The 27,089-nt window shown below is 38.6% G+C and overlaps 1 protein-coding gene across 1 annotated transcript in view; it reads right to left on the bottom strand.

The window, feature by feature from the left end:
* The window catches only part of SORT1 (sortilin 1), a 52,955-nt gene extending 32,608 nt beyond the window's left edge, over nt 1-20,347 (bottom strand). The window contains exon 1 of the mRNA XM_058174837.1: nt 20,042-20,347. Within this exon, the coding sequence (XP_058030820.1) occupies nt 20,042-20,245 (204 nt within the window). The 5' untranslated portion in view covers nt 20,246-20,347. The remainder of the gene's footprint in view (nt 1-20,041) is intronic.
* Between the last annotated feature and the right edge of the window lie 6,742 nt (nt 20,348-27,089).

Below are 27,089 nucleotides of genomic sequence, written 5' to 3'. Positions count from 1 at the left end.
GAAAGTCCAGGCAAAGGAGAAAATGATCTGACCATGACACCGGTTCCATCACTAAATCTCCTAATTCCAGATCATTAAACCACTGTCCAGAGATAAAAATCAAGTCTAGTGCGCCTCCCCCAATATGTGTAGGGCCATCATTTACTTGAACCAGGTCCAAGGCCGTCATGGAAGCCTGGAACTCCTGAACCACCGTTGATGACAAGCCGGCCGATGGCAAGTTGAAATCCCCCATGACCAAAAGTCTGGGGATCTCAACCGCCATCCCGGCCAGCACCTCTAGTAGCTCAGGCAGGGCTGTAGTCACGCAGCAAGGAGCCAGGTACGCGATCAGCAAACCCATCTGATTCCTATGGCCCCACTTCACAAGGAGGGATTCACAACCAGCTATCTGAGGTACAGTGGACTCCCTCGGCTCTAGGCTTTCTTTAATCACAACCGCCACCCCCCCACCCCTACCTTGGGCCCTCAGCTGATGGAATGCACGGAAACCTGGAGGGCACAGTTCAACCAGGGGTACACACACCCCTCTGTGCCCAACCAGGTCTCCGTAATGCCCGTAAAGTCCGTGGACTCCCTCTGAATAAGATCACAAATCAAAGGAGCCTTATTAGCCACGGACCGGGCATTGCACAGCATCAGTCGAAGACCTAAGCCCTGAGGGTCCTGGCCATCCGGGGAACGAGTAAGGACTGAGGGGCCGGAGCACGTGATCGCATTTAAACATTGAACACATGCTCCCAAAGGACGATACGGCCCCTTGCCTCCGCCATATCTGCCTCTCCCACTTACCGTACAGATGGAATGACGCTCTACGCTCTGAACACTCCCCTCCCCCCCTGACTTCGGACCAACTAAAGTAATGCCGTGAGCACGCGTTGGGACTGGACATACCCTCCCCGACGGGTTTTCCCCAACACCCGCTCTAACCCTCCCTCCCCTTAAAAATTCCCTATTTAAAAAACCCCAAAGGCTCTTTCTCGACGCATGCCACCTCTGTGGGTCCCAAGACCCGTCATTGAGGCCGGCCCCTGGTAACGAAGCGGGCCATTCCTGCGAGGCGGGGACACCTCGCAGGTGCAAGAGTTCATGTACAGAGTAATGCATAGAAGAAATAAGAATCGGCGAAAGACGATAAGCTGATAAAATCCCAGGTTGGCAGAACAGTCATACATGATGGAACCTCCAATGGATGTCCAGTTATCGGGTGAAATAGATAACGGCTGGAACATGATGACAAAGATGATAAACTCAAGGGAAGTAGACAGATAGCGTCCATGGTGAATAATCCATAAATAAAGTCCTTGTAACAGATCTAATAAATCAAGGAATACAGCCAATCTGTCCATGATCCAGTCCAGAAATCCATTGGCAAGACGGGTGGCATTACCGTCCCCACCATCAATGCCCGTCATTATTACACCTCCGAAGCTTACCGTATCGCCCCCTCCGCCAACTGTTCCGGAGGCAGGCTGCTCCAGGCCAAAGGCCTGTCCACAGCCAGCCACTGACTCCAAACAGCCACAGATCCCAATGTGGCAAGGGGCCAGATCGGAACATCAAGGTGGAAAAGGACCAAGCAGAGAAGGCGACCGTAGGCCAGGAATAATCCTTCACCCCTTCAGCGTTCGAAAATCAGGGGGGAGGGCAAAACAGCTGTAAACCGAGGAACAATCGTTCACCCCTTCGATCTCCAAAAATCAGGTGGGAGGAGGCAGGCCATTAAGAGCGGACGGGGATGGAAGGCGCCAGATGAAAGTGCCATTAAGAAGGGAAGATAAACCGCGGCCACGCCTCAAGGCCTAGTCTCGGGCCTCACCTCTCGCCGCGGCCTCGCCTCGCTTCACGCCGGTGGAGACAAAAAAAAACTTCGGTGGATGGTAGATGGCAGATGGAACGCCTCGCAGTCCACCTGAGTCTCACCGTGTACTGTAAAGTGCCGATGGACAGGCAGGCTGAAGCCGAAACCGAAGCCGACACCGACGATGAGCAGCGGGCCTCCTCTATGTCCCGAAAATGGCCGACATTGTCCGTTCGCCACTTTCCCCATGGCCCTCGTTCTCGGCGGCCGCAAACCCGAGAGGTCAGAAAACCTCTCCCGCGGTCGCCGGGAAGATGATCCAACGGGCCGGGGGAACAAAGCAGCTCAGTGAGTCACCCAAAGGCTGCCATCCTGTAAGAATCGTCTATCGCCGGCTCTGCTCCCTCTAGCAGAACACCATACTCGCGCATGCGCAGAGCCTACATCTCCCTTGGAGTTGATTGTCTAGAGCAGGGGTGTCACAAGTCAAACTCAAGGCCAGCTGGCGGGATCTGGTCCACAGGGTGCTTTGATCTGGCCCGCGGGGCCACCCTGGAAACAGCAAAGGACCTGGCCAAGGTGTCTGCCAGCAAAAACAGAGCTTGAGAGGGCCGTGCATGGCCCATCCGGGCTCCATTTTTGGCCATGATGGGCTCCTGTAGCCCTCTGCCAGCTAAAACGGAGCTCAGAGATGCTGAGTTTGGCCATGCCTTCCCCCAGGTCAAACACAACCCTGATGTGGCTGTCAATGAAATTGAGTATGACACCCCTGCTCTAGAGCATGCGTGCCCAGCCCGCTGTCACATGCAGCCCTGGACAGCTAGCAATGCAACCCCACAAGATTGTAATCATTTAATATATTCGATATTAATATATTTAATATTAATATATTTAATATTTATATTAATATATTTATATTAATATATTTAATATTATTATAATATATATTTTAAATGTGGCCCAGGCCAAATCCCCTTCACTCAATGTGGCCCAGGCAAGCCAAGAGGCTGGGTATCCATGCTCTAGACTGGGTATCTTTGAGGGCCAGATCAGCATTGTAGTTCTCCTCCGTGGGCTGGGGGTGGTGGGACGGATGCCTCCTGCAGCACCCTGCCAGCCAAAATGGGGCGTGGGGGTCCATGCACTGCCCCCCCGCCTAATTTTCACCCTACATGGCCTCCTGCAGCACTTTGCCAGCCGTTTTCGGCGACGGGTGTGTGTGTGTGCATGCAGCCTGTTTTAGCTACCAGAGGCACCGTGAGCGGTCCTTTGATATTTCCAGGCCAGCCCCACAAGTTGGATTTAAGCACCCCGCAAGCCGGATTGAGTTTGACATCCTGCTCTAGATGCTTTGGCTTGGATTTGAAGGAGGGACTGCATCACACTTAAGAGAAAAGTAGAGGTAAGACAATTTTGATGCTTAAAGAAATTTGCTGCTTAATATCGTAACACATTTATTTTCATCTCCCTTTTTAATCTTGAAATATTACTACATTTTTATTGACTAATAGAAGTAGGAAAATTAGGAGAGATTTCATGTAAATTTACTTACAACTAGAACTACTAAAGTGTGTCAAGCTATGCAAAGGAGGTACATTGCCAGAAATGCATCTAGTGTGACCAACAATTTTCTTTTCTTAATATGAAGAGCAAGTTGCCATTGAGGTGAGTTTGATTCTTAGTGACTTTATTGGTTCCAGGAAACTTTTCTGGAATTCCTAGGCAGTTCTATTTCCATATACTCACCAGAATTAACTCTGTTTACCTTCATCTATAAGCTAGTTTGTTAACAGTATAATCATCTCTTAAGGCACTATCAATGTATCCTTCCTGCAAATGAAGTCTGACCAGAATCAAATACCACATCTCTCTTAGATAAGAATCTGCTGATGTAAAACTTCAAAAGCCTTCTTCTAAGTATGTCACGTCATTGAAGCAAATAAATACATCTTTCCAACAAGTGAAGTCTGAGCAAGTTAAGGGTAAAATTAACCTTTATTGTCACTTTTTTCTGAAAATACACTGGCACACATAAAAAAATGAAATTCTGAGGCCCACTCTCAAAACTACACACACACACACACACACATTAATCACAAACCATTTAGAATACATAGCGGAAAAAAGAGTCTTGAAGTTAACAAGGTTAAATATCATAGGTTCTCTTAGATAAGTGTCTGTTGTGACTCCGGCCCCGGAGCTTCTATGTTTATTTAAATGCTAAAATAACATTCTAGCACTGTGATGGTGAACCTATGGCACATGTGCGAGAGGTGGCTCGCGGAGCCCTCTCTGCTGGCACACGCGCTGTCGCCCCAGGTCAGATCTCCGTGGCATTTCTTTAGTGAGCTTCTGTTTCATCGTTTGCAGGAAAACAGAAGCTCATGAAAGAAAAAAACCTTACCTTTTGTTGCACTGCTGGTGTTGGGATGCCCCACCTCCCGCCGGCCAGCTGGTCTTCGGGTCTCTGCTGCGCATGGTCCGCATGCATGTCTGCGTATGTCACCGCATATCTGCGTGCATGTCTGTGCATGCGCACATTCACACATGTCCGTGAATGCACGCTGGCGCACGCGCACACCTTTCAGTTTGGGCATGCGCACGTGCGCAGTTTGGGCACTCAGTGTCTACAAGGTTTGCCATCACTGTTCTAGCATATCACTCGGTTGTTAGTCAGCATTTTAGTTAGCTATACACAGGTGGCGGTAATGGCAAAACATAGTTGCAAAAGCCATTCTTGCTCTAGAACAGAATATTACTACAGTACTTCCTCTCATACTTCCTTCTGTTTTATTTTGCAGAATTAGTTAAATATTCTTGGTACAAAATCCAGCTCTACAAATAATTCAAAATTACCCTAAACTGGGAAAAGATTACTGAGATTAATAGCGTCCCCAGAATTAACATGTTTTCATAAAGTACCATTTAAAGTACCATTTCTGGTATTACTCTAAAATAGCTCTCTCCAACTTGATGCAAATACTGTAATTCTTTTCTCCATGGTTTTTTTTTTTATTTGCATTTATATCCCGCCCTTCTCCGAAGACTCAGGGCGGCTTACACTATGTCAAGCAATAGTTTTCATCCATTTGTATATTATATACTAAGTCAACTTATTGCCCCCAACAATCTGGGTCCTCATTTTACCTACCTTATAAAGGATGGAAGGCTGAGTCAACCTTGGGCCTGGTGGGGCTTGAACCTGCAGTAATTGCAGGCAGCTGCTGTTAATAACAGACTGTCTTACCAGTCTGAGCCACAGAGGCCCTTTTTTATCCTTTTTTTTGGGGGGGGGGGAGGTATTAGAATTAAGGTAGTCTCCTTCAATGACACAAGTACAAAATCAGATTGCTCAAACATTTTTTAACCCAAGTGGGAATATAATAAAAAAGGCTCTTCACATTTCCATTCTCTTCTAAAATGGCTTAAAAAATGATTTGGGCAGAGCAACTGTAAGCTAAAAATAAATTAAATAGGCCAACTATCCATCGTTCCAGTATGCATCTGGTCTTTAAAAACCGCTCCAATACATAATCAGAATACAGTATTAGAGAACTCTGTGTAATATAGAATAATGGTCCAAATTTCTCTTATTCATATTTCCTGATGTCTGTGCCAATACCTGCTCAATAGGATCACAGCCATCACAATAAACTTGTGCGTTGCATAAGGCACAACACTCTTAATGTTCCAAAGATACAAGCCAACCATATTGTTGTTTGCCTAAAGATATATGTTAATGTTACTTCAGAAAGAAAAACAAATATACATGCAAAATTCAGATCACTAATCCTTCTACAAAGGCTGCATAAGCACCCGAGCCCAGAAATATCACAATTCAAACACCTTTATAAAGTAGAAAACAGACTACTGATCAACCAAGACCATCAATATGAAACACACAACCTCTGAGTAACCAAGTATAAGAGATGAAAGTTTCCCAGGCATATATATCGCTTCAAAATAAGAAAAATAAAAGCGCACTGAACAATGCGACATTGGCATAACAATTACAGTTCAGAGAGCCAAACAAAGCACTTCATCCTCAGGAATCCAAATGCAATTGTTGGTTCCCAGAGGAAAGCAGGTTGCACAAGAAATGCTGCAAAACAGTCTCGTTTTGATACTGCTTTCCTGAACACCATATATTTAATGCAGCATAAATAAAAATCATAAATCATATTATAACTGTCACTAGTAATGTGTTTCATACGAATAAGTTTCAGGAAGAAGCAAATACTGTGTTATAGCTATACAGGTATATAAAATAGAGAAAACTGATACTATGGGGGTTAAATTACCTTTGGCTATGGAAACATAGCTGTAATTAGCAACCAATCTGAAGGAGGAAGAGGTTGCTAAGAGCTATTTGTGTAACAGACAGCTTCAATAAAAGGCATGAAAGGGGTAATATGAATGCTTCTCCTGAACTATTCTAAAAGCTGGTATCTGATTCAAATATATCCTTAGCTTTGTTGCTAAATATCAGTCAGAATTAAAATTTAAAAGCAGCAGTAAAACTGGATGAAAGCATTTGGTGGAAGAACAAGTAAAACAGGAGTAAGGAAGCCAGAAAAATTAAGAGAAAACCAAGAGTTATTACTTCTGACTTGAAATAGAGCATTTTAAAAATCTTAAACTGCTGCCTGGCCCCACTGGAGACCCAATGAACTGTATTGTCCATATTACTTAACAATATATTTAAAAGAATCCCAACCATTTAATTCTACATTTCCTCCAGGAGCTCAAAGCAATTTACTTTTTTAAAAAAATCACCCAACCCTATGATATATACAGATAGTATATATCGACTTATGACCACAATTGAGCCCCAAATTTCTGTTTCTAAGTGAAACATGTATTACGAAAGTTTGCCTGTTTTACAAACTCTTTTGCCATTGTTGTTAAGTGAATCACTGTAATTGTTAAATTAGTCAAACTGTTGTAAAGTAAATCTGGCTTCCCCATTGACTTTGCTTGCAAAACAAGGTTGCAAAAGGGGATTACGTGACCCAGGAACACTGTAACTGTCATAAATACCTGCCAGTTGCCAAGCATGTGAATTTTGATCACATGATCATGGGGATGCTACAATGGTTATTAAGTGTGAAAACTGGTCATGAGTCACTTTTTTCAGTGCCATTTTAACTTTGAATGGTCACGAAATGAGCTGTTTTAAGTCAAGGACTACCTGTACTGAGCTGAAATTGATACCATTTCCCCTAAAATAAGACAGCCCCTGATAATAAGCCCAATCACTCTTCTGGGCACATGCGCTAAAATAAGCCCTCCCCGCGGAAAATATTTAAACCATATGGGCAGCTGGTCCCCGCCATTTCCTCTCGTTAGGGTTAGGAAGACAGAGCTGGAAATCAGGTAAGATGGTAAGAGGAGCCCCATCTTGCTCCATGCACTCCAAAATAATAAGACGTCCCCAAAAATAAGGCCAAGCACTTATTTCGGGATTCAAAAAAATATAAGACAGGGTCTTATTTTCGGGGAAACCCGGTAGACCCAAAGTCACCTAACAAAGTTTCCATGGCTGAGGATAGATTTGAATCTGGGTTCCCACAAGGAATCCTTGTGATAGCCAATTCCCCTGCAAGAAGATTATGTCAGCATTATGCTATTAATTTTGAGACTTTTTATTCCAAGACAAAGCTGTATACTAGGCACCTGAAGTTATTTTGTTAGTTTTTAATAGCTTTTACTGCGTTTCTTGTACAATATTAATACTACGTGCATTTCCTAATATACTAGTTGGTTTTTAATAAGGAAGGATTTTTTCTCCGTTGCTCACAAGCATTTCTGACATAATTATTATAGATATTGCTCTCATCAATTTTCTTGATTTCTTTATTTCTCAGGGCCTTCTTATAAATTATATCTATAAAAAGTATATTTATATACAGTCTACCTATATCTATGTAGGTAGACTGTATCCAACATTAAGCTCCTAAATAACATTTATAAACTCCACATCATAAATATATGGAGAGTTTGCTGTTTAAATTCTCAGCAATTTTATATCAATTGATGGTTGCTATAAAACATTTGCATACCAACAGTTATGGACTGCAGAATGAGTAGAATTTTTAGAACTTTTTAGAGAAAGTTGGAAAACTCCTAATCATGTTGAATCTCAAGTGCCTAGTTCTTCAAATTTCTTCAGATATTTGGTTCCCGTATTGCAACAACTGCAGTTTGCTGATGTATTTCACAATCCAATTAAAAAACTGATTTTAACTGAATCTATTAGGGAAATCCCCCTGCCTTTTTAGTTTGCAGACACGAGAGTATTCTAAGTTTATATTCATTTATTAAAACTGGATATATGTTACGGACATGCACTGAAATTATAGGCTTTAACATTTCTGCCAAGCTAGAATTGATGATGTTTATGGATTTAGTTTTGCTGGTATTTGCGGTATTTTATTGTGGTATTTTATTGAAGGTGCGGCAGAATAACTTTTAAAGCACCTTTTGATATCCATAAAGGTGCTTTAAGTTAGAGGATTGAGGCGTTCTCAAAATTAAGATGGTGGAAGTACAATTGCATACCATTCTCTGGAAGAAAAAAAAGGAGGGCAGTTTGCAAAATCATTACAGCCCTAGCATTTAGGCTTATATACTGCTTCAGCCCACTCTAAGCGGTTTACAGAGTCAGCACACTGCCCCCAACAATCTGGGTCCTCTATATATGCATAAGGAACAGGACAAGTTAAAAGGAACACAAATAGAAAATGAAAAACAGATGGCTTCAGCTATAAAACAGTTAAATAATCATATCCAACAAGTTTATGTGAACAGCTCTTCATCAAATTTGAAAGAGGTCTAGAGCTGTGTATTGCAGAGCTCTCCTCAAGCCTGTGCTATTCAATATATTTCTAAATTAGAGAAGGGGTTAAAATTGGGTTTATCAAATTTCTTGACAACACAAAGATAAGGAAGGATAGTAAACATCTTGTAGAACAGTGTCGTGGCAATAGGCATAAGCTAGCCAAATTAATTTCAGTACAACAAACATAATAATTTGGGTAGGAAAAATTAAAGATATGTACACAGAATGGGGGATACCTCACAGCAGTACATGAGAAAATTATTGGGATAGCTTGATGAAGCACAAGCTGAGCATAAGCCAAGAATATGATGCATACACAAAAAAACTCAAAGCTGCATTCCCCAGAAGGAATGGGTTAAGATCAACAGAACCACCCCCGCTTTCCTCCTCTCTATTTTGCATTGTTCAGATTACATCTAGGATACATCACCAAGTTCTTGGCACTGCAGCTTAGGAAGGACATTGACAAATATATTCATGGAATGAAAACAAGATATTTGTATAATTTTTTGTAAATGTACTTGAGCGTTTTATCAATATTTTGTTTTGAAAAATAAAAATACAAAATAAAAACCCAGGAGGAACAGTTGGAAGTGTTGGGTTTGTTTAGCCTGGCAAAAATATAATGTGGGGAGTCTCTGAAACATGTGAAGAATACTCATGTAGAAAACAAGCATTGCTCTAGTCTAGACCAGGGGTCTCCAACCTTGATCCCTTTAAGATTTGTGGACTTCAACTCCCAGAGTCCCTCAGCCAGCTTTGCTGGCTGAGGAACTCTGGGAGTTAAAGTCCACAAGTCTTAAAGGGACCAAGGTTGGAGACCCCTGGTCTAGAACATATGACAGTCAGTTTACATTGAAGAATGCAGAGTTCAGTTGAACACCGTAATGATAAGAGCTGTTCAACAATAGAAACTACTAGCTTGGGAGGTGGGTAGATTCTCCTTCTCCAGAAGCATTGGAACTGAAGCTGACTAGTCATCTGCTATAGAGTTAGGTCTTCAATCAATGCACTACCTTTAGTCTAGCAATTTTTCTGCATCTTATTCAACAAATTTAATTTCACACCGCCATTTTGTTTTATTTTATTGTTAGTATTAATAATCATTTGATTTTACTGTCAGTTCACTGCTCAAGTTAAAAGTTGTATTAGTCTTTTTTTTCTTTCTATAAATATTGGCGAAACGTTAATAATGTTTACTCTTTATGCTTAAGTCTTCTTGAACTAATTTCTTCACTGCTTCTAAGCACAACATGTATCATGAGATCTTCTTCTATCCCTAAATCTGGTACTGCATTGGTGTTATTTGACCATACATGCCTTGACGTAGTTATATGCATAGTAGATTGGATAGCAGATCCAATAATATCTAGCCAAAGCTGATTTAAGAGGTTCATATTTGCTTGGAATTAAATTGCTTTTGAATCATGTTATCATCATACAGCTGCAAGGATAGCAATCCTCATTTATGGAACTCTGAAAGATTCTCTACTACTACATAGAGGTCATAGTTTAATGCCCTAGTTTTTCATTTCTTCCACGAACGCCCAAAATTAATCAAACAATAATGCTTTAAAATAATCAACTCAACATTAAAATAAATTATGCAATATAGTACACAGCAGCACAAATACTAGCCCCAAACTGCATATATCATCCAAATCTGCATCTTATAGCTATGAAAACACTGCACCTGCATCACTGCTACCTGAGCAATAATATGAAGGGTTACATGAGAGGCTGCCAAGCTGAAATGCAGCAGTAATGATATGTTAGCTGGGGATCAGCTGGGGAAATTCAGATCTTCAATAAAACAGACATTCAAAATCCAGATTGTTTACTTGAGATTCCTCACTATTAATAACTTATTTAGCATTCAACAAGAGCAAAAAGCACAGCTTAGCACTTTATTTTGCCAGAATTACTATAAAGTTCACAAATTAGTGTCATTAGCACTTCAGTGTCACAGTGTTTCTGGAAGACTACAGTAAATAGCAGGATCGCAGCATTTGCCTAGGTCTTGACTTAAGGCAGTTCAATTACCATTTAATCATTCAGATGGCACTGCCAGAACATATTTGTCATCTGGAGAACTGTAATTTATAAGTTCTGATGATGTTTAACATCCACAATTATGCAGGAGGGATAGTGCAAAGTGAAAGGAATGCACTTATGGCAATGTCATAACCATCTATTTAACCACGTATGTGAGATTACTGTGAGGCAGGATATAGTTTCCCCAGTGCCCAAAGCATTATAATAAATCTGCAAGATTGCTAGACCAATCTTTTCCTCAAGTCTTCTATCCTAACAAATGATACTGGGTAGAACTGCCAATATCTCAAGTGAGGTGACTCATCTCAAAAGGAGTATACTGAATATGGTCCTAACATTAGTAATAGCGAGCAGGTTTTGCAATTTATAATACAGAACCTGAAGGGGATGAGAAATTGGTCATATCAGCATTAATTATGCTTTCTGCAATTTCACTTCAGGAAGACTTACCAGAATTCTTCCAAGATAGCTTCTCTTTAGGGCCAGAATGGAAACAGCAAGGAACGCGTATCAGAGAAGAAATTATTAGTAATTTAATTCCAACACTGGGATTAAGAAATAACCTAACAGAAAAATAGGGAAACAACTTCTTCAGCATCACTTATTCCAGGAGTCTGAAGCCTCAAGAATCAATGACACCATAAAAATACGGTAGTGCCAACGCAATATGTATTTTGCAGAGAGGAAAGGTTGTAAGGATTACATACTTATTTTCAGTGGTGGGATTCAAGTAATTTAACAACCGGTTCTCTGCCCTAATAATTTCTTCCAACAACCAGTTTGCAAAACTGCTCAGAAAGTTAACAACCGGTTCTCCCGAAGTGGTGCGAACCGGCTGAATCCCACCACTGCTTATTTTGTATTAAATCCCTGAAACTTCCTCCCCTATCAAGGCTTCATCCCTTTTCAGTGTAATATGTACTTTCCTAAATATGTAATTCTTCTTACCGTCTTCCATAGCAAAGTACCTAAATAAAAACACAGTATCTAACCATTGAAAACTTCCTTGTCCTAGAAAAAGGGCAGGGAAAGTTTAGCACTCCTAGAAACTTATTCAAACCCTGAAAAACTGGTCTCACCAGTTTACTAAGCCAGAAATCATACACTGCCCTCCTTACTAAAAGTGATATCATGATGACCTAAGATTAAAATATGGATTGAGATGGACACACAAAACAGCTTTGATATTTTTTTTCAGGGTTGCCTACACGTCTAAATATAAAGAACTCCTACATATAACTACAGTATTAGCATTGCAATTCATTCTTCTCAATAGCATATTTATTGCAAACAATATCACCACATGTAATGTTATAAATCACTGGTGCAGAAATGATCCCCAACTACCCTCTGACATCTCACAACAAGCCATAACAAAAACATAAAACACAACAGCAGTAATAAAAATATGTAAAATATGTAAAAATATGTAAAATAATAAAGGCAGCACTGCTAAAAAGAAGCCTCAATTTTTAGAGGATGATTAATGAGAAACAAAGAATGGAGTCTCCTGAGAGAGTTCCAGAAGCCACAACAATCACTTTTTTTTGTTGTAAAACAAAAACGAACACATTGCATACCACATTTACTTACTTCTGTAGTTTCCAATTTCGTTAAATAATAAATTACTTATTGTTTAAATAAAACAATGACATTTGGTTTTTTATTCTTCTTTTATTTTTTGTTTATTGTCATGGGAACTGTGGAGAAAGATTCTTATGACAATGATACTGGACTCTGGCACTTTGTATAGCCATGCCCATTTCCAAAGGTTGTTTTTTTTTCCATAAAAAATATAAAGACAAATAGAGATCACCATAACATTTGAAAAAAAATTTGAATATTTTAAATAGTTTCAAGAGTTGATATTGATAATGAGACAGTAACTGATACCCACATACACATTTGAGATATTCTTTTTGAAATGCACCATTTTCATGGAATTGCCTACGATTTAGAAAAGTATTCTTTTAAAATAGCCTACCATAGCTGGTTAATGAAAGACAGTTGGAAAATGCTAGAAAAATATGCAGATGAAAAGAAATTAACTCCTTATTCCACTAAGCAAATAGAAAAATTTTAATTAGGTCAACGGTGTCGTTCTTATTTCCTCTGTTGCGATGGATCTTAGAAGACATTGGCCAAATCAGAAAGGGAAATTTTGATGATAAATTATGAGTTAGTGTAGCACTGCCAAATATAGATGCCCGACAAATAGAGCAATGCCGCTTTATGAATCAATGAATGCCATTTCATGCAATCAAGCCCAGCAACCAGGTCCAGTTGGATGATTTTCATATCCAGGTTAACTGTATCCTGACATCATTGTTAAAGTGGTAGGTGGTGCAGGCAACCATGTGGAGTGCTAATTTGTAAAACATAGCCATCTCATGCCTAACAAGCATTTTCCCCACATTTTCTCTGTTATTGGTGCAACACCCATTGCTGCCCGACTATATCACTGCTGAGCTGATCAAGAAGGAAAATGCCTAATGATCAAGGGAGCATTCTTATCCCCATGGCATGGAAAGGGCTCTCAGTACTTTTGATGGTTGGCCAGCATTCAGTGCCATACAGTGCTATTGGGCAAGACCATCCTTCACACACTTTTGATTTTAGGCATACAGCAACATCTTCCACCGCAGTCATGTTGTTATCACTAGATCTTCACTGCTGCCCTGGGTGATAGCAATCCATGGCTTGTCTTGAGATATTTTATCACTTTGAGAAAGGCAGAATATAAGTTAAATCAATATGATGATTTATAAAGTTAATTAGTAAGAGGATTAATGGGCATTAATACAACTTAAATTGAATTTAAGCAATATAAACATACTGATAGAGGGAGCCGCTCGTGGCTCCCATATAACACCACTCCTGCGCAAGCTGCACTGGCTGTCTGTGGTCTTCCGGGTGCACTTCAAGGTGCTGGTTACCACCTTTAAAGCACTCCATGACTTAGGACCGGGTTACTTACGGGACCGCCTACTGCCACTCTTTGCCTCCCACCGACCCGTGTGCTCTCACAGGGAGGGACTCCTCAGGGTGCCGTCAGCCAAGCAATGCCGGCTGGCGGCCCCCAGGGGAAGGGCCTTCTCTGTGGGGGCTCCCACCCTCTGGAACGAACTTCCCCCAGGACTTCGACAACTTCCTGACCTTCGGACCTTCCGCCGCGAGCTGAAGACGTATCTATTCTTCCGTGCAGGACTGGCATAGAATTTTTAGAATTTTTATTAATGGCTTTTAAATTTTAATGGGTTTTATGGTTTTTAAATCTATTTTAAATCGGGGCCAAATTGAATAAGTTTTTTAATTATTGATTTTATTTGTATTGCACTTATTTACTGTTGTTGTTTTTACTTGGCTGTGAACCGCCCTGAGTCCTTCGGGAGAAGGGTGGTATAAAAATTATTATTATTATTGTTGTTGTTGTTGTTGTTGTTGTTATTGTTATTATTATTACTTAAATTGATCATAAATTTAAACACTGGAATATTTTCCAGAAAATGTAAATAATTTTAAACTGTGTTCAGATAATGCTTTATAATTTCTTGAAACTAAAATTGTAATCTTATATGCCATTAAGTTTACCTCATCATGAAGAAACGTTTATCGTTATTTAAAGTAACACAACTATACAAAATATGTGTGACATCATTACTTGAATACATGAATATTACGTACTAATAGCTCTATGGTAGATGCAAGGTCTAAATGTCATATCCCAAATTATCTTAATGTCTCCCTAGATTTGATTTAGCTCTTATTCGGAAACTGAAAGTTTCATACCCCAGTAAGAAGGATAGCTCCAATATCCTTGCATATGTGAAGGTTCTCAAGATACAGAGTGTGGCTTAATGTCATATATAATCTTGTATTAAAACAAATCAAATAAATATGATACTGAATTTAAATTTAATTCATAAAAGATAGAATTATTGATTATACTCTAATTCTGGACATAGACTTAAACTATATCTAAAGTTCAAGTTTCCTTTAGCATAAAACTTTAAAAAAGATTTTGCTTACTTGTTATAATAACTACTGATCAGGGGTGAAATCTACTTACCTTCCTTACCAGTTCGGAAGTGCACAAGCCCCGCGCGAATTGCATGCGCAGAAGATAAAAAACACATTATTTCCTGGTTAAAACCAGGAAGTAACAACACCCAAATGGGTGGGCAGAGCTTTGCTCTGCCATCGGTACCGGATCACCGGGCCACGATCGCTACCAGATTGCGAGATCCGGTCAGAACTGGGAGCATTTCACCCCTGCTACTGATGCTATGAAATTGAACCAAAATTGCTATTGTTTATTCTGATTGTTCATATCATATTGGTTGCCTTTCCTAATTATTGATAGCAATAGTTTTAAAGTAGTACATTGATATAAGATCACCTTTAAATATAGTACTGTAGTTAATAAAAAATTCTTATTTAATTTTACACAGCTTGTAATCTTTTTCTATTTTTTATTTTTTTAATCTTTTTACTTGGCTGCACTTTTAAATAACTGTTTATATTTGGAAGAAGAGTCCTAGTTAGCTGATACAGTGTGACACAGCAGCATGAGCTTCAGATATAATTTTAACTATTACTTTTTAAATGTGCAAAAAGTCTGTAAGAACATTGTGAAAGCCATTGTTAGCTTTCTAGTCTCCAACAGGCACTGCCTATTCTATTACAGATGACAACAACTGAACAAACACTACAAGCAAACAATTCCACATTCTTTCACGTGCTGAGACATCCAAGCTCTTGTTAGGTTCTTTTATCATATAAGCTTTGCATTGAAATAGATGAAAAATAACCTTGTGTAAGCTGAAGGCAAAGGGCTGGCAAGCGAAGTATCCAAGTATTTCACAGTTCAGCAGCAGATGGAATTAAACCAGATTTCAATTCCTTTCCATTCCAGCAAAAATAAATAAATAGCTTTTAGAAGCTTATCATAACTGTAAGCTGAATATCTGATATACATCACATAACAAGAAATGATTTCCAACTTCCAAAGCTCTACTGAAAGCGGACACTTTAATATCAATGAAATTTTAGGGCAAACAGGGGAAAAGCAGGAATAGATGCAGGTCTCCAAATATCAGATTTCCCATCAGTATGGATAATGGTAAGAGACAACGGGAATTGCAATCTAATACAGGCAGATTGGATAGAGACGACTTCAAATCAATCTCTACTACTGGTGACCACTCAACAAAGCTTTCTTGGCAATAATATGGATGTGATTTGCAGCTGTTTTCTTTCAGAATGTTTTTCAACTTCTCAGACAAGGCTTATAACTCTAAGATTTCTTAATAGACTCTTGTTTAATATTGACCAGGTCTAATCCAGCTAAGTTTTTCTAAGATCAGCCAAACCTTGCTTTAAATTATATTCATATTAGGAAAAACATATATAGTACCAATGACACCCATTTTAATGGATAGCTATTTTGAATAAAGCCCCATAAAACAGGAAAAATGGGAAAAGAAACTTTAAACAAGTTGGTAAATTAACCTTAACATAATTTCCATACTGTGAAACCTATGCCACAAATAGCCTAAAGAAAACATACTAATTGCAGGCCCATTGTCTTACCAGTTGGTCAGGTTTTCCCTTTCTATTAAGGTCAGATCTTCGCCTTGGCCAGCAAGAGTATGAAATGAATATTTCACCTGACTTCCTACTTTGAACACTCTAAAAAAATAACTAGAAAAAGTCAGACCTTGGAGAAAGGGAGGCAACCCCTTTATGATTCGTGAAAATGAATACACAAAGATACAAATTGAGATATGATACTCTCAATAGATATATAAACATTGATTTGTTACAAAACACAAATTTGAAAAAAATACAATTCATGGACAAGAGGGTAAGGAAAGGTGAAAAAGTAAATTGTCATCAAATTATACATAAGGACACAGATTCCCTGATACTAAATACACTTTTTTCACATATCCCAATATATATATATATATATTATCCCATGGACATAATTACATGATTTGTCTGAATTGTAATTTTTTTCAGATAAGTATTTAGTTGCAGATGGATTAATAAGTATTCAAAAACTGAAAGTTCTGCAATACATAAACTGCAAATTTTAATTTTAAATTTAAACATTGCAGAAGATAATTAAGACAGATAAGATTTTAGGTTTACTAAATATAGCATTTTCTTAATATTTTAAGTATATTTCATTAACTAATTAGAATTATTTCTGCTGCTATATATTATTTAACTCAACCATGTACAATAGTGTTGTTAGAAATATATATACAAATGCATACCAACTGTTACCTAACACAGTTGATACTTGTCCTAACTAAAAAGAGTATGATCACAACTTTTCCTCTCAGGATTTTAATTGAGAAACTAAGCTAGAAATACATACTGTAAACTAGTTTAATTAAAATGAATGGACCACAACGAGAAGAAAATACCAAGGTTTCCCCTTAGTAAACTATGATAAACTTTTCACTTATGATCATCATATATATTAAACACAGTTGCAGATTGTCAAGAGAAAATAATGTTCTTCTGACATGCTGTTTATTTTGTTCTTTCTCAGTAGAGATTGTGCTGCTTTTGTATTTTGTGTAATATCTGGTGCATTATTACCATTAAATATATGATACATAGTATTGGTATTGATTTATCTGAATATAATTTGCCTCAATGTGCTTTGTCATAACTGCTTTAGAGCCAATATTGTACCTTAGAGGATTTTGAAAGGGATGTACATATTAATACTTAAACATTTTTATAGGAAAAATAATTATTATAAAAAGCAGAAATGTGGGAGGTGGGGTTTGAAAATTTTCTTATGCAAGTGAGTATGATTCTAATCAACATATTCATCTCTATATCTATAGTCAATTGTATTGATTATTGTATTGTACTTTGGAGGGTTTTTTTCCTGGTAAATCAGAATATTGCATATGTGTGACAGTCTAAAACTCCTAATAAATAACTGTGGATCATCTGAGCCCCCATTAATGAACCAGAGTTGATGAGGTTATTATATATATTTTCTGTTCCCATTCTCTAACAGACTTAGTTCTGAATATATTTTCATGTTGAACTGTCATTTTAGAACCAGTTTCAATTGAGCCAATCTGCATTTAACAGAGCTTTCAGTCTTATGTTCAAAACTGATAAAGTCTTGAATTTAGTAAAATACCAGCTGAGAACTTGTAGTAATCTCTGGCTGAACAACAACTGCTCTTTCTATTTTGTCATATATACTGTAACAATAATAAAAAAAACCCAGCATCAGCCATATGGACAGTAAAGAATAAATGTAATGATAGTAGTCAGGAATGGGATTATAGTTTTGAAACGCTCAATTCAGAGGATTTTCACTATTCTTTTCATTTCAGAATTTTATTTTAAAAGCGAGCAACAATGTAATTTCAAAAATAACACAACAGAAATTAAAACTACTACCACAGGAAAGAGCTTTTGCAGAATACTGACAGATAGAGAAGAAGTTTAGCATGCAAATTGGTTTTTTTTCTTTACTTAAGAACTATTTTTGGACTTTGCTTTGTACATTTAGAAAAAATATAAGGTTATTATCACTAAGTGCCTTCCATAAATTAGAAATAAAATGTAGGCGTACTTTGGGATTTTCTGTTTTAAGCAAGGCAAACACAAACAAGGAAACAGGAATGGAGAGCCAATGAAGGCATGCAGATAAAGTTACCTAACATTAAAATACACCAAAAAAGTCATCAAGTTAGATCATATTATACATATCGCAAGTATCAAAGTAAAAAAATACTGGGAATAAATGACGAATTGAATTAGCAATCTGCTTGAAAGGAAGAAAAATAGGCCTACCAAAGAAAAGTAGAAAAAATAGGAAGCAAATATTTACTGTAGGTAAGTTTTTTTAAAAATGAGAAATTATCTAGAAATTGTTTTTAAAAAAGGAAACATGTAACAAAACCATACTAAATAAAAATAATGAAAACTGAAGAAATTTAACTGGATAGGGTTAAAAAAATGAGGAAAAGGACTGAGTTATCAGCTGAAACATAACTAGAAAACTTCCCTTGAGGTTTTCAGATTTTCCTTACTTGAGACCAGTACTTGAGACCAGTTGGCACATTTGAGTGTTCAGTATTTGATACACATGACTATTTCATTCCATTTCAATCATATGTTATAAATGCCTAGCAACGCTGCTTGACAGAATAAAAAAATAGAATAGTCTTAGACCTTTTGCATTCAGGAACAGGATAACCAAATCCTATTCTCAGGCTTTCAACAGTTTACTTTCTGTCAAGGGCCATTCCCATGTCCAACTGTCATATTATCTTGATAGAACAATTTACCCTAACCCTAACCCCTAAGAGGATGCCCACCAAATGCATTGAACCTTCACATTTCCAGATAGCATCGGGACAATAGGACACTGAGGAAGACTGGTGTAGTGATAGGATTAAGGACCTGAACACAATCATCTAAGATTTAATCACATAACTGGTGACTCTTCGCTCCATAGGAATTAACTTTTTATTTTAATCAAGCTAGTAAATTCTAGCCCTGCTACTGTAGGATGCCCCAATCATGCAAATGCTAATCTCAGAATCAATACGCATTACTTTTAACACCCAAAGCAGAGACTGGTTAAGAATTTAGCATGCTCTAAAGGTAACCTTTACATTTTATGAATGTCATCGATGTTTGCATACCGGTTAAATTGTTCCCTATTTTTAAAAGCTCCAAATGGCTGCTATTCTGTGAAGGGAAATGGTGCAGCTTTCTCACACTATTTCACTAATCACAGCAGTGAACATCAGCCTAGCCTTTAGCTCAGGAGGAAGGGAAAAAAGGAGATAAAAGCACTTTATGCCTAACTCCCTCTAACTAACCTACCGGATCTTTCAACTCCCTTGTCATCTAAAAGGCGTGGCTGTCTTACCACATAGGCATCACAATCCACCTCTACCCCTAAACACACACTAGGTGTCAGGTTGGCCAATGACAAAAGAAAACAATCTGCTCGAGTGTCATGCTACAGTCCAAGATAAACAGGGCAAAAACCAAGGGAGCTGTTGCGTTGGTTTTCCAAAAAAAGAAAAAGGGGGGGGGAAAGCACTCTGCCCATGTTCAGAGGACCCACTTCAAAGGCACCAAAGAGACTCTGGCGTGTTGCAGAGAGATCGCGCCGGACGCTGCCTCGATCCTCTCTCGCTCCAGCGGGAAGTTCGGTTTTTCCAAAGTCAAAGCCCTCCGCTCTGCATCACGAGCCTTGGCGGAGGCAGCGGCGCTAGCGATACCCAGCAGTGCCCCAAGCCTGGCCTCTCGCCCCGGCCAGGAAGGCCACTCCCTGCTCTCACCTTGTGCGTGTTGTTGCCAAGCACCTCCTTGCCGAAACCCTCGTCTTGCGGGCCGCATCCAGTGTCCGGCTCAGTCCCGCCGCGTAACCCCCGCCGGACCCGCAGAGCCTTCGCCCCGAACCGGATCTCTCGGCCGTAGAGCGGAGCCGCCAGGAGCAGCAGCAGCAGCAGCCCTGCGCGCACCAAGGACGGCGACAACAACATCTCTCTCCGCGGTCCCAACCTCCAAACTCCGGTCCGCGCTCGGGGAACTGGCTCACCTGCCGCCCGAGCCACGAACGCCTCATTGGGCTGCGCCAATACAGGTATGCGAAAGCCATTGGCTGTCACGCACGTCAATCTGCCCGACTTTCAACCGCCGGCTAACCTCTCCCGGAGCTTTTTTCCCATTCGCTCAGCTATCCCCGCTTCTGTTTTTTAAGCGGCCCGCTGAACTGCCAATCTCGGCGCAGTGGACACTTCATTCCATCGGCCACCGGCCATTGGCTACTCCTATTACCAGCCTCCTCCCTTTAAATGATCCGGCTGGTCAATATCACCCCACTTTGAAGAGCGCTTTGCTCATTGGTTGATTTCTTGCAAGTGTTTCCTTCTTTCACATTTTCCCTTTAATTTAAGGCTTCGCGAGAAGCTTTTGGCTCCTGTTGCTAGGAGGCGAAGCCGACAAGTTTTGTTTTTGTCCTTTTTTTTTTAATAAAGGGTAGCGATTAGAGCCGGCTTTCATCCATTGTTTGCAGTCGGAACGAATGGTAGGACGGGGCGCTCTCTCCTATCAAGCGTTTTCTTCTCATTGGCGAAGTAGAGGTTTAAAGCTGGCCACGATAGGAATCAGAATAAAGCTGGAAGGGATCTTGGAAGTTTTCTAGTCCAGGGGTCTCCAACCTTGGCAACTTTAAGCTTGAAGGACTCCAACTCTCAGAATTCCCCAGCCAGCTTTGCTGGCTGGGGAATTCTGGGAGTTGAAGTCCTCCAGGCTTAAAGTTGCTAAGGTTGGAGACCACTGTTCTAGTCCAGCCCAATGTTCTTCAGTTGTTTCTGCAGATCTTTAAAAAATCATTTAATATATGACAAGTTTACAGATAATCCTCGACTTACAACATTGTTTAGTGACTCTATGAAGCTTTGAAAAAGTGACTTATGACCGTTTTTCACATTTATGAGCATTGCAGCATCCATATGGTCAAAATTCAGATCTTGGCAATCGACTTATATTTATGACTCTTGCAGTGTCCTGGGATCGTGTGATCACCTTTTGCAACCTTCTGACAAACAATGTCAATAGGGAAGCCGGATTCACTTAACAACCTTTTTGCTAACTTAACAACTGCAGTGATTCACTTAACAACTGTGGCAAGGAAGGTTGTAAAATGGGGCAAAACTCACTTAAAAAATGTCTCACTTAACAACAAAAATTTTGGGCTCAATTGTCATAAGTCTTGTATTAAAGGGTAGCTATGATACATGCAGAAATTAAGCAGGGTAGTCCTGGTAAGTAGTGGATGGGACACCTCCAAGAATCTCTAAACTAGTGTTTCTCAACCTCAGCAACTTTAAGTTTGTAGACTTCCACTTCCATAATTCAGAATAAGAATGACAGAATGATGGAATTGGAAGGGAGCTTGGATCTTCTAGTCCAACCCCTGGCTCAAAAGCAGATGACCCTATATCATTCTCCAGCTAGCATGCTGAGTATTGAAATCCATGCAGTTTAAAATTGCTGAGAAACATTTACTGTAAACTATGCAAATAATTAGGGTGGTTGTGTGGAACCCTGAAGAAAGCGGTGATAAACCACTTTTGTATGTGGGCATGTTCATGAATTCACCAGGAGTTATATTCAACTCACGTTAGATCAACTCATCATGTACACATCATATCATGCACTTTGGGAGCAATGAGTAGTTATGGAAATAAGAGAAAATGAATAGTAATATACAAAAATAATTGAAAAATAAGCTAAAACAAAATCTAGTTTACATCAAAACAGTTGATTTATATACCAGTTTTGTTTGGAGTACTTTAAATTCAGTTTGATTGGTACATGTCCCTGTTCAGTTCAGATTAACAAAATGATTAATTCCAGGGTTGTTATTTTTTACCAAGAAAAAGGGTTAGGCCCTTGTTGGGAGTGATCTAAAATGTGCAGCAATTGTCACAGATTAATGCAAAGACCTCTGTAATTTGTCTCTACAAACAATTTACATGTAGTTTCAAATGTTGCCACCTTTCTTTCTCTTCCTGTCTCATTTCCTTCTTTGCTTGATCTCGCATGAATTACAGAGAACTTAAAAGGTTTTCATTAATTTTGAATATGAAATGATATTATTTCCTATGTCTTTTAAGGACTCTACATATCAGATGCAACAAATAGCTTGCCACCATCTATGATCCTGCTGATAATTTAACCACTTCTTCTTGTGCCATATCCATCATTGGACGTTGACAATCATGTTGACGATCCTATTTTTAACAACAGCCACACAAAAAAGTGCTGTTGAGTTTTGTCCAAACCAGTCTCTTAGATTTTGAAGCTATGATGTTCTTCTGCCTGGACCTTGTTTACCTTCAATTTTTCTTTGGAGGATTAAGTGAAGTATGCTGTGTTTTTCTGGGTGTCACATCAAATGTTCAAAATATTCTAATGTTCACTTTTTTTATGGCTTTGATGATTTCCCTTGGCTTTCCCCGGTGGCTTAACCTCCTCATTTCTAATTTTGTCAACTCAACTTATACATAAAACAGCCAATAATTAACAGATAGACTTTATTCAGTCTTTTTAAGTCTATAGTAGTCAATACTATTATATTGCCAACAAAAGCAAACAGATTTTATATGAGTATCTGGATAAACACTATTTTTTCTTCATGCAAGAAAAATATTGAGAATCATTAGTATGCTAATTCAATGAGTGATTAATTAATTGGCTGATCTGCATTCCCCATTGCCTTGAAAGCATGCCCAGTAGGTCAGAAATTATGACACCAGTAACAAGTCAAGTTGGTATTTATATTTTTCCTAAAAAACTGATTTTTTTTTCATCCAAAGAAGGAGTTAGTACAACCCTTAGTGCTACACCATATAAAAATGTACTGTATCAAAATATAAGCAGTCATTGGAAAAGTCAGGCAGGACATACTAAAAAAAAAGAGTGTACTAATATCACCCTCCTAATGTAATATTATTTTTTCTACTCTAATGATTAATGCTGAATTGCATCTTACATAATGAGCTACAAAAGCCAGTATCTGCCCTGTAGCACAATAGGATTGCTAAATTCTGACATACACGTGCTTATGATCTAAATCTAGTTAAGAAATTTATCTCCTAGTAAGGTGACAAATTATGGGCGTGTTTAAATCTGCATTTGAAAAAAAAGAAAGCAATAGGTGCAATCCAAAGTATTGCACAAAATGAATAGTGAAGTGCACAAAATGCATGCTCTCATCTCATTCATACTAAAGGCAAATTTAAGGTTACATGCAAAATAAAAATGAATTCTCAGAGCTATAAACCAAAGATTATAAATCTTCAGACTGAAAAAAAAGACAATTAAACAAGTGAGAGACTTAACAGAATAACGGAGTTGGAAGGGACTTTGGAGGTCTTCTAGTTCAACACACACACACACACACACACACACACACCCGCTCAAGCTATACCCGTGCATTTGTTTTATCTTGCATAAATGTAGAACCTTATTTTTCTCACCATTGAATTTCACTTTATTAGATAGGATTCAGTATTCAAGTCTGTCAAGATCTTTCTGTATCTTGAGCCTATCATCTGAAGCAGGGATCCCTGAATCCTGGGCTGTGGATCAGTACCAGTCCGTGGCCTGTTATGAATCGGACCATGCAAGCAGCAGGCAATCAAGTAAAGCTTCATCTGTGCCTGTGCAGGATCTAGGTTGCATGCAAAACCTTCCCCCCACCCCAAGTCTGTGAAAAAATTGACTTCCATGAAACTGGTCCCTGGTGCCAGAAAGGTGAGGGACCACTGATCTGGAGTGTTGGCTATTCTTGCCAGCTTGATATCATCTGAAAATTTGATCAGTTTCTCTAAACTATCATCTAAATAGTTTGTGAAGATATTGAAGAGTATTGGGCCTATCATTCTTTATTAACATTCTTAAGGAAAAGGGAAGATTGCATCCTATATCAATGCTATATGTGTGAAATGTAGATGCAGCCCAAATGTTAATGTATTTTTTCAGACCAAACTTGAGGATCCTGTTGAATTGGCAAGATAGAAAATCAAACAGACAAAAACGGAAATAAGGACAGCCCACGAATCATAAGTGGCCAAGTTCTTTAATTATAACAGAGGACCATGATTACATAGCCAGTTTAGCATGTTAGAAATGAATTTATGGGTATGATTATTTATACTTTGAACAATGCTATAATGTGCACATGCATGAAAAAGTGAACAGGAAACTAAACTGGCATATAGAGAAATTGCAACATGAAACTTGGCAGGGAAGCATGGGGAAAAAAAGACAATGTCATGCAACCAGAACCACAAGTTTTAGCAATCATGTATACTGTAGGAATCATGCGGAGGGGAAAGCAACATATTCGAACAGGGTTAAGAGTGAGATTTTTTTTTCTAATAAACAAAAATAATAAAGAAAAACACAACTTAGTATTACCAATAGAAGATAATATTGTAACTGAGGTTTGACCTGTGAGCTCCTTGTTTCTCTTTGAGCTTAATTGTTTTGTTGCAAATGTCTGCAACTTAGTGTCCTCTAAATAGTTTGGACTTCAACTTCCATAACTCCAATCCACTGTAGAGTTCTACTTGGGCCATTAAGCCAAATGAACTTCAAGCCACCAGATACCTAAAAAATCAGCTTTGCAAATAGTGAACCTAGCAGTCGATAAACCCTAAGCATTTTCCCCAGTTGGCATTCTGTAGAGGTGTTGGGATTATTATTTGGCTATTGGATGGGCATTTTGAAAGTTACAGTATGAAACTCCAACATATCTAGTGGTCACTAAATTACAGAATGCTGCAACAGGCACATTAACTTGGATTCTTGTATCGCAGCTGCAAATTGTATATTTGATTTAAGACAAAACTAATTAACCAGGATAATTTAATAAAGCAAACCTTGCTCATGCATTTTATAATATATGCGGCAATACTGGCTATTAATTTGTAAACAAAACTCTTAATTTTTCCATGCCAGGTTACAGCTGAACATTGGCTAATGTTCTACTAGATTGAAATTGAAATTATTTGTATAAAACAGAAATCAGCAAAAAAACAAAAACACCTTTTGAATTATGAAATGTGCATGTCCAAATAGAAATAAGAGATATTAATTTGTTTTTACATAATTAAACACTCTTTAAATTTCTACAGGTAATAAAATATTGACAAGATTGACAAATAATGATATATTTGAACTTTGTTCATTTATTTTGGCCGTAGCATATTATATGTTATGCTAAGTTTATAAACTTTCTTTATTGATTAAACCATGATCTGAGGCTCATAAGCCCTAGTTTATATTTATGTGCCTAAGACAGCAAATTGTTCAATGAACAAAGTTAAATGGTCAATGGCTACATGCAATGTAAAACCCTAACTTTGACTACCAATATTCAGCTCATTAAATAAATTGTGAAAAAGCCCCATAGCCTTTTTAAAAAAAACATCTCTATTCTATTAGGACTTATTAGCACAATATGGATCCAGCAGGTAGAGGAAGTAATATACTTATTACTGAATAATAAATGAAATATCAAAGTAATCAGTAATCGAGTTAGAAAAACAAAGAACAATTTCATTGAATCATGAAGCATTATGATGGGAAACATAACTTGACCCACACGAAGTATCACCAAGTCCAATCTTCCTGAAATGGTGAACAGGCGTAAGAACATAAGAGGTACCGTAACCTCTCACAAAATGTATTTGAAAAGCTATCTCCTGGACTAAAACTAAAGATCTTACTTTTTGAGTGGCTTTCATCAACGAAAGTTATGTGCTACTTCTTCATAGATTGAACTATGGAAGAAGGCCTTTAGAGAAATCATGAGACAGTCACACTGTAGCTGGTACTAACAACTGTGCTTAAAGCAAAATATAAAAAAGCCTTTGTCTTAAGTGCCAGGAGGATTCTTTTTGGGCAAACTAAGAAGGGGAGGGGAGGAAACTAGTTACAAAAAAAGGAAACATTTTGTGTTCTGGAAGAACCAGTCCCTTCCTTTTACTGCATTTTCCAAACACACAGTCCCATTGTAGAAGGGAGAGTAGGTCCCTCTTTATCCGGGTTCTTTATTTAACTTATGCTTTATATTAATATTCCCCAATAGGATGCTTTTTGGTGGATATGAACTTCAACTCCCAGAATTCCAAGAATGTTCAATGCTCAGGGAACTTTTCTATTTATTGCTCATTGAAGCTACTAACTTCTGGAAGTAATCCCAGAGCACCAGATTTGGAACATGCTCCCAAAGGTTAGCAATAATACATCTGTCATGGATTTTGGATTTTTCACTATATTAAGAAGTGGCATTAAATAGCCTACACATTTTTTGTAAAAAGAATGTACATGCATCCTAGTTCCTTCTATGCATAATTCAAGAGTATCTTCTCCCCACCCCCAACTCTCTAAAACTGTTATCACTTGGGTGGCATTAGGTCATTGTCTCATCCTCCTTGTAATATAATGTTTGACTGGCAAAAAGTTGCCCACTTTTATTCAAAGTTTAAGAATACTTTCTAAAGCATAACTAAAGCAGTTTCAACAGTATTCCAGTTGGTCATCAGAACCTCATTGCTTCTAATTACTGTACCTAGAATTTAGGCAAATGGCTGGAAAATGTGTTAAGGAGGTAGAGACTAAAAGACAATTTTACTTTTGTAATTTTTAAATGCCTTGAAATTAGTGTTTACTCCTGATGATGTCTGTACTGATCACTACAGTTTTCATGGCAAGATTTTGGGAGTAGTTTGTCATTGCCTCCTTCCTAGAGCTGTGAAAGTGACTGGCCCAAGGTCACCCAGTGGGCAGGATTAGAACTCAGTCTTCTAG

This window comes from Ahaetulla prasina, chromosome 3, assembly GCF_028640845.1.
Source record: "Ahaetulla prasina isolate Xishuangbanna chromosome 3, ASM2864084v1, whole genome shotgun sequence".
NCBI lineage: Eukaryota > Metazoa > Chordata > Lepidosauria > Squamata > Colubridae > Ahaetulla > Ahaetulla prasina.
This window is presented reverse-complemented; position numbering and strand designations above follow the sequence as displayed.